The sequence below is a fragment of the Mastacembelus armatus genome, chromosome 24 (genome assembly GCF_900324485.2).
Source record: "Mastacembelus armatus chromosome 24, fMasArm1.2, whole genome shotgun sequence".
NCBI lineage: Eukaryota > Metazoa > Chordata > Actinopteri > Synbranchiformes > Mastacembelidae > Mastacembelus > Mastacembelus armatus.
Genome location: NC_046656.1, coordinates 11273009 through 11281504, shown reverse-complemented (window position 1 = coordinate 11281504; position 8496 = coordinate 11273009). Strand labels below are relative to the sequence as shown.

The 8496-nt window shown below is 41.8% G+C and overlaps 2 protein-coding genes across 2 annotated transcripts; both read right to left on the bottom strand.

Annotated features, from left to right (window-relative positions):
• Positions 1-1843: 1843 nt before the first annotated feature.
• LOC113137612 (E3 ubiquitin-protein ligase rnf146-like) lies at positions 1844-4975 on the bottom strand. The gene is made up of 2 exons (XM_026319394.1): positions 4828-4975; positions 1844-4236 (listed from the first exon to the last, which is right to left on the bottom strand). Exon 2 carries the CDS (start codon positions 4233-4235, stop codon positions 3141-3143), a length of 1095 nt encoding a protein of 364 aa, XP_026175179.1. The 5' UTR covers position 4236; positions 4828-4975; the 3' UTR covers positions 1844-3140.
• A 672-nt stretch (positions 4976-5647) lies between these two features.
• On the bottom strand, positions 5648-7239 carry LOC113137558 (R-spondin-3-like). The gene is made up of 5 exons (XM_026319287.1): positions 7155-7239; positions 6604-6795; positions 6181-6321; positions 5930-6076; positions 5648-5844 (listed from the first exon to the last, which is right to left on the bottom strand). The coding sequence occupies exons 1-5, from the start codon at positions 7237-7239 to the stop codon at positions 5648-5650; spliced, it is 762 nt and encodes a 253-aa protein (XP_026175072.1).
• Between the last annotated feature and the right edge of the window lie 1257 nt (positions 7240-8496).

The following is an 8496-nucleotide window of genomic DNA, read 5'->3' as shown; positions in this document are numbered from 1 at the left end:
TGAGGTAATTCCTGGCTGCTGTACCAATGAGATACTCTGTCTGTGAATCTCAGCTTTGGGGTTAGAAATACTGATGACTTACTACACATGAATGTATAGATATAACATGTATGGCTGCAATGCGGAACAATATGGCAACGGCAATATTACACTGCATACTTTGAAAAAGTTACTCAAGCGAAAAAAACTATCAATTATATTGCACGTTTTTAGATTTAAACATAGTACTTTCGTGAGCCCACATATGCTTAACGGACACGACCAGTGGACTGAGCTCACCAACAAGGTCAGAAATAATCCACAGAACAATCCAACAACAATGCTCTACTGTGAGCCTTGGGGTGGCGAGAGATGTGGATGAGATGGGACTATTTGTGGAGGGATCGGAGACAGGGTGAGTATTTTCTGTAGTGTGAAGAGTTAGACCACAGAAGGCATTTGGCCAGGACATGATAGCACATATGAGGGAGCTAAAGGGCAGATACGAAAACATATAAGTGTCTCCTGTCTGTCTGCCTTTGTACACGGAAACTACAGCATGTCTGGCCATATCATATAAAGCATAAACAGACCAGAAGCACTGGTGCCACAGGTCTCAAGCCCACTGCCGAATCCTCACCCATACATATTCAATCTAAATATAAGCTCTGATTCCATAAGATGTACATCTTGCAGTGTCTCATAGCATGGCAGCTGAGGCAATGACCTACATCTTATATATTATTGGCATATTTATAGTACAATGCATGCAAGTCCTGCTGCTGAGTCGCATAATAGAAAAAAAAACCACACACATTGATATGTATGATAAAAGTTTTTTTAAATCTGGAAACTGTGAAACATCCCTGCCTACTTGTTGTGTTGACTAGGCCCTGCCGTGAGGACAAAGCATATGAAGTAATATTGTTTGTGATGTCTGTGGAGGGGACAAAGTCTATTTAGAGCCTACCCAAAGCATCCAAAAGCAGAAGCACATCTTTTGTTATTCAACAGCTCTAAAACAAAACAGCCAAAGTCTGGCTCATTAAACCTTGTTTTTCAGTCAAGTCACAACCGAGCTGAAAACACTCAGCCTGTGGTTTTTTTCAGTTGGCAAATACTGCAGCTCAGCTTCTTTGTAGAAGTGGTCTCGGTTTAAGCAAAGTCTCACTGTGACGAAAACCTTAAACGTTCAGGTGCATTCAAATTCAGCAACTGGGGTATATTCAGGTACTTCAATCGACACCAGTTACTGCAGAGCAAGTATTTGTGGACCCACAGTCAGCATCTGCAACAACTATTGTAGGGAGATGGGTGAGAAAACATGTTATTCATCTAGATTAGTTCAGAGCATTAATTTATTCCTCTGTAGAAAATAATGTGTAATTTGATTAAAAAGGTGTCATTACTGCCAAACTCAGTGGCATAAGCTGTTGAAAAAGTAAGAACCTGAACATTAACATCTCTACGAACATCAGCTTTATCTACATCTCCCACAATACATGTAGTTTACTTGCAGATAAACTACATGAACAGTTTCATCACAAAACAAGTATATATACACTTCAATGTTAACTGCAGCTAAAAGATTTACTACTATGCCCTTGTATGCAAGAAAACATCAAAATGACAGGATCACAATAGCCTGTTAATCCTGAGTTCTCAGTGTTTTTACCTTTTTGGAGTCACATGGAGAAAATATCTGTCCAATAGCTCCATCCTGTGGACTCCTGTGCATTTAGATTAACTCAAGACACACATTGCAAACAGGCCTGTGGATCAGTGCCACTTCAGTCTCTGCATTTTCAAAGAATCCTGTAATAAATTTCATTATGTTTTTAACAACAAAAAAAATCCTCCAATATAATTTTACATTATAAACACTTTTAATTAGTTGACAAAAACACCACAGAGGATACCACACACAGACAAGTTCATTTCAGGTAATTCAGATAATTAGACACTAACAGACAGATAAGAGCAGCTAGAGCAAAAATAAAAAAATAAAAAACAGAACATGGGGACAGCTCAAGTTTGTCCAAGTACATCATGTCAAAGCCAGTGCTTTGATAGTAGTCCTATACAGGGTACCATGACAAGAAATAGAAATCCAAATGTGTCTCTGCATATATAGCCTAACACTTTCCAGTGGTTCTGCCAGTAGCCTTTCAGCACCCAACAAGGCTCACAAAAAAAAAAAAAAAACACATCATTATTAAAACAATTTAAAACATACACACAAGGACAAGGGCACGCGCACGCACGCACGCACGCACGCACACACACACACACACACTCCAACTTAAATAGTTAAACATTATTAACTTCAGGAAAACTAATTAGCAAAACAGGAGAAGCCGTTTTACCCCTCTGTAACTGGGACATCGGGTGCTACATTAAGCTTGAATTTTCTAATACTCAAAAAGAGAGAAAAACAAAAAAAGCTCCAAAGATTGGAGAATGCAGAGGTTTTAATTTTATTTCTAAGAGGTTTTATTGCGCAGTCGCAATGTAAAGGCAATGACAGATGGCAGTTTTGACAGCATTGCTCAAGAAGTTGCCACAGTTCATCACAATGTTTTTTGGCCTGGAAACAAGATGTTGCTGAGAGCGATGCATGACTACAATTGCCTTATATTGCTGGAAGAACCTTTTTTTTTTTTTTTCTTAAGGTCCCCTGAAATGGGTTTAACATTGTACCATTTTTGCTGGTTATAGGTATGCATGAAACAGTAATGTTACATGATTAACCTACATGCAGATGAACATGAGTTTGTCTTAGGTGTTAAGTATTTGAATGGCAGCAGAAGGAGGAGCTGTCAATGTTTTTGCAATCTAGCAGCGACTGCCAGTTACTTTGCCCCACTGCAGATCTGTAACAAACCGAATACATGGCAAAACTCAATCAACTGCATGGAGATTTTTGAATAACCCAAGAATATTCTGATATAAAAATAGATCAAATGCATTTTAGAATCATACCTGGCACATGAAATTACACCCGGCACATGAAATTACACCCAGTGACAAACGTAACACCATAATTATATGGATGTTTCCATTTCATGGGACCTTTAAAGATGCATACTAGTTCTCAAACTTTTTTGCTGAACTGAGATAAATTTAGGATCTGTAAAACAGATACCACTGTTCAGTTGTAGTCACACTTCTGTCACAGTGCACTGTCCATCGGGACTACGTGAGCGGAGTGTTGTGTTTGAGGGCCCACCCCTTGGAGGCATTCTGGCCGGCTGGCTCTCTCTCGGTGGTCTTTCACTGTGTCTTCTCTGAGGCATCATTTCTGCTCTATCTCTCTCGCCCTCCGTTTCCTCCTCACTGTCACTGGTGCCAGATGCATACGCATATGTCTGTGGCTCACTGTCTCCTTCCACCTCGTCACCCTCTGACTGGCTGATTAGAAGCTGGGAGAAAGACTCTTCCAGAGTTGAGGGTGTCGGAGACAGAGGACTGGTGAGATGACGCCCAAGGAGTGTTGGAGGTCTCATGGGAGGCCTCATGGGAGGCAAAGCTAAAATCCCAAAAGATGAAGACTGTGATTGACCTGTAGTGTCTGACCCATCGGCTGAGCTGACACGTGCTGTTGCAGCTGGGGTGATGGCTGGTAAAGCAGGTAAGGAGGCAGGCTCAGGGTCCAACCTCAATCCTGCTACTCCCTTTTTGGGGATATCTACAACATCCCGCTTTATCTTGCGCCTGCGGCCGTGCTCATTCCGGCGATACTGCACCATGTTCTCCAAATCAGCCACATAAAGAAACCCTGCAATCAGCATCTCCGTACTCTTCCTGCCCTTTGTGAAGGCCTCCTCCAGCTCACGGCTGGTTCTTTCATCATACTGCCACCAGCCATTGCGCCCTTCATAGTACCACGTATAGTCTTCCCGAGAATTGTCCCCTGTCACACCACTTCGGCTCAGCCCTGCGGCAGCTGCCTTCAGTTCTTCTGGTGAGAGGAGAACTGGCCGCTCCAGGAAGTCCTCTGGGACTTCTTGTCGACAGAGGGCACAGCGCTTACTGTGCCAGGAGGCCCCTTTCACACACAGGAAACAGAAGACATGGCAACATGGGAGGCGTACTGGGTGGATGCAGCTCTGCAGGCAAATTGCGCACTCTGGGGGGGTGGTGGTGGTGATGGTGGAGCTAGAAGAGTCTGTGGCACAACAATCTCCTACATCCTCTATCAGCTTGGAGGGGGCCAGGGTTTTCACTGAGCAGTCCACTTCTCCACAGCCTGCCATTCTACAGAGAAATCAGAAATGTCGCAGATCTTGCTGGCAAAATAACGTGCTTTACTTCACAGCTGTTTATTTAAATCGATCCAGTGACTATAACACGGAATGCAATTTAATCCTGTGCTGATTTGCAATGCTGCTGTGTTTACAGTGTGGGGAACGCCCTCACACACATCACGGAGTTAGGATTGTTGCTAATATCCATTAGGGACGATCAGGCATCAAATTGACTTCAGTCTAACAAAGAGCAACACAAAGGCCCCACCAGTGCTTCAAACAGTGTTTGACAAACATTAACGATACCAACCCAGCTAGCTCGCTGCTAAGCTAACATTAGCTTAGCAATAATTGAGCAGACTAGTGTTTATACTATAAAATAGTAAACTTATTTGCTTTCCGACGATGTTGGTAGATAACATGGTGTTTCATGTGAACACTTAGCGCTACAGACAACTCACAGACGTCACAGTCAGGGTCAAACATTTAGCTAATTTTAGCGTTAAGCTAACCTTTAGTTGACAGGTTAGCATTATGTAGCTAGCCTGTCAACTGTCAGGGAGCTACTTGGCCATTTTCCCTTCGCTTTTAATACACTCACCTGAACACTACAATGCCTCCGAGAGCCTTCTTTTAAATCCGCATTTATACTTAGTTACAAAGTTACGTAGCTGCGCCAAGTAATGACTGCGTCGCTGCTAGAACACAGCTCCAGGCGAGCCCAGCTGATTTCAGTGCTGCTGGATCGGCCTCACGTCGTTTCCTGTGAGAATCCGCGTGTTTTGTAGATCTAGGACAGCTGCGCACAGTCCGCACGGCCTATTTGTAAATACTGACCATGGATAAGAGTTTAATGACAGGAAAAGAAAAACGCATTTTTTTTGCATCATGCCCAAACTATGACCCCGCAAAATATTCGACACTAATGTTCAATTATAAATAATAATCGCATTACATGATAGTAAGTCCCAGACATCGTCTGTGTAAAATCTATTTTCCCATGAAGTGCTGGAGAACAAAACATTTTTTGTGAATACATTTTATTGCAAACAAGGAGTGTCATTAAGCTGCACTAAGGCATACACTGAGCCACAGTCATTCCGTGCAGTCAGCATGTAAGTGATTGTGAGCAGAGCTGGCATTAATTTACAGTAGGCCTATGTGTGCTGTTCATGAAAAATCCAGGTAAGACCAAGTGATGCTGCAAAGGTGTTGTTTTTTTTTTCTGGGTATACAAAAACAATTAAAATGTTCATGATCCCCATTCGCTTATTTAACCCACTTCTCTTAATTTATGTTAGATTGCCTATACATGTTTGCCAATCATGCTTTCTGAGTTTTTAAATTACCAGACATAACAGAATGTGCAATAGCAAGTTAAATATCTGCAGTACCAGGATTAAAAGGGAGTCACTTTTGACTTACATCCTATGTGGACTCTGTCTCTTTCTAACTACACACTTTCTGAACTGAGACATTTGTGGGCAGGGGTCACCATAGACACTCGGAGGCTGCAGAATCTGCCGGGTACGTGTTTCCTTTCCCCTCCTGTAGGCCCTTATGCTCCTTTTCCGAACACATGGACCCCAATCTGTCCAATCGCCAACCTCACAGTGCACTAACAGAGACAGCTCGTAATTAAGACACTCATTGATGACAAGAGATAAAAATGTAAGCCGTTAGGGATAAGGAACACCCCTCACCTTTGGGAATGCACTGCATGAGTTGAACATCAGGTTCAAATCCACTTGGGCAGACAAGGTGGCACTGCCCATGGAGAAAGTATAGATCTGCTCTGCATCTCACACACATGTTCCTCCTCACACACACCTCACAGCCTATGGGGCACTCTGAGACAGATGAAGACAAACATCTTACTGTAGCTTCAGCTCGATTTGATGAAGCATGCAAACAACAGCTGTACGTGAATAACATGCAGTGGTGAGTGTCTCACCTGTGCATTCTCGTAGTGCTGCGTTTGCGGTCAGTCCATGTGGACAGCTGTTTTCACATTTGCCTTGGAACAAGAAGTGGCCGGGATAACAATGAGTGCAGAAATTTTCACTAAAACAGAAAGCGCAGTCCTCTCTGCACCCTACAGTGTCAGGACACCAGAAGATACTGTTTGTTTCTGTTTCTCCACATTGGCTTTAATCCACTTTTAGGACAGATACAATAGTAAATTAGAAATAAAACCATATTTTACTACTTTATTTGTCAGGAACAATACTTAAACATTAAAAAAAAAAAGTGTGGTTACAAATTTGACAAGTGAATGAAACACTCCAATCAGTTTTCAGTCTTGTCACACCCTAAATTTCTTAAAATATTTTGCAAGATAATTCCACCACGCCTGCATTTGTTCAGTGGTGCCTACTAGTGCAGGTGCTGACATGTGGTGAGCGTGTGCCATAGTGACCCCGGGGACAGGAGGACAGACAGGTGCCCCTCTGCCTCATCCCATCCATCTCCAGGTGGAAGAAAAGGCGAGGTTTACAGAACAGACAGCCATTCAGGGCAGAGCACGATGCACAACCCGCCGGACAGAGTCTGCTGACTGGAGACGTACCTGGAGTTACAGCCAAAATGAGGATATGAAATATGTGCATGTGTATGTGGATGGGGGGCTGACTATGATAAGAATTTAACATTCTTCCTGTGCTCATGCAAATAAAACTCTGCTCTACTTAAATGTTACAGGCAATTTGGTTTTATGAGAACAGAGCCGAGATTTGAAATTTGCAGTGCACAAGCGGCTAAAACCAATGAAAATCTATGGCAACGCTGTCCCCTAAAAGAACATGCTTATTGTGTCTATATGTAGTGTCTACTATCTACTGTGTTCTACTAGAGAAATTGATAAGGCACCACAACAGCAATGTCTAACGGTACCAAAGGGAACATGGTAAGTCATGCTTGAATACTTACGGCTGGATCTCAGACTCTTTGTGTTGTTCAGGCTTTCTGCCAGATTCATGAAGTGCAGAATCCAAATAAATAACAGTATCCGCATTTTCGTTCACCTTCAGAACAGCACAGATCCAGTTGGTGAAGTCACATCCCAAATTCCATGATGTATATTAAAGAAAGTGATACAAAATGCATTCAAATGGACCCATGAGGGGACTCCAGTCTGGGTAAGACAGCAGTTGAGTGCAGAAATGTTTTCTTGAGGAAAAGCCCAACATGCATAGTGAATTCCATGAGGTCACTGAAACCAGCAAAATGCCACGAAGAATGCAAACAAAAGAGCAACCATCATTTCATCTGAAACCAAGATCTAATGTAAAGTTTGGGTAACTTGCTGTGGGCTTGTCTTTGTTTCCCCCCCACACACACACAGACACACTCATACTCCCACCCTCCTTTTCTGTGTTACACTTCTCTCTCGACCCTCCTTCTGATTCTGTCAAAAGTGTCTGTTGGTCTGATCAAGAACACAGACTATGTCTAATTATTCTGCATCTTCTGCATGATGATGATGATGATTTAAGTTACTTCACACCATATCATAATGGCAAAACGGACTAGTATGTGACAGTTAAAAAAAAACATCTTATTTGATTGCATCAAAAATAAAAAGGGAAGTTTTTTAAGTGTTTTGGAACATCAACACCAGCTTTTCAAAGCGGTCATACACATGATAAATGAAATCACAATGATGAAATAACCTTTAAAAAATTCTGCTAATGAAAAACTGTAATTCTAAGGTGTCCACACTTTTTAATTTTTTATATTCACTCAAATGATTGGACACTGCATGGTTTCTATTAAGACATGAAATGAAAACCATAAACACAGGGTGATTTGATTGCTTCTCAGTGAAAAAACAGAACTAGAGCACTGGAAGTGTCAGAATCTGCAAGTCCCACAAAAGTGTTGGAAGGTGATGAAAGAATCAGTCCTGCAGAGAATTTGTTGTTTGGCATCCCGGTGTCTATTATCGCTTGTTTTGGGTAAGTTGTGGGTCTTCATCTACTTCTCCAAAACACATTTGAACTCTCCAGTGTTGCTCCTAATGTTGCAGACTTTTCTCAAAATTGGTTTTCCTCTGCAATTCATGAACCTGTGCTTCTGTCCTTAATCATTTCTGATCATGTCAATTCTTATAAAATAATTTTAAAAATTATTAACAGGCCAAATCTTTTCTTATTAGTAATGTATTATCATATTGTTTTTACACTAAGCTTGTGGTATTTTGGCAGAAAGACATAAACAGAAACACTGACACACTTCGAACCTATGAAGCCATATGCTCCTTATTAAGAAA

What these genes read in the sequence shown, in the direction of transcription:
- LOC113137612 (XM_026319394.1), bottom strand. Translation starts at nt 4,235, where the DNA reads ATGGCAGGCTGTGGAGAAGTGGACTGCTCAGTGAAAACCCTGGCCCCC.
- LOC113137558 (XM_026319287.1), bottom strand. Translation starts at nt 7,239, where the DNA reads ATGCGGATACTGTTATTTATTTGGATTCTGCACTTCATGAATCTGGCA. An exon ending in ACATGTCAGCACCTGCACTA is followed by an intron (nt 6,322 to 6,603) that starts GTAGGCACCACT and finishes CTGACACTGTAG; the next exon opens with GGTGCAGAGAGGACTGCGCT. An exon ending in CATGCAGTGCATTCCCAAAG is followed by an intron (nt 5,845 to 5,929) that starts GTGAGGGGTGTT and finishes TGTCTCTGTTAG; the next exon opens with TGCACTGTGAGGTTGGCGAT.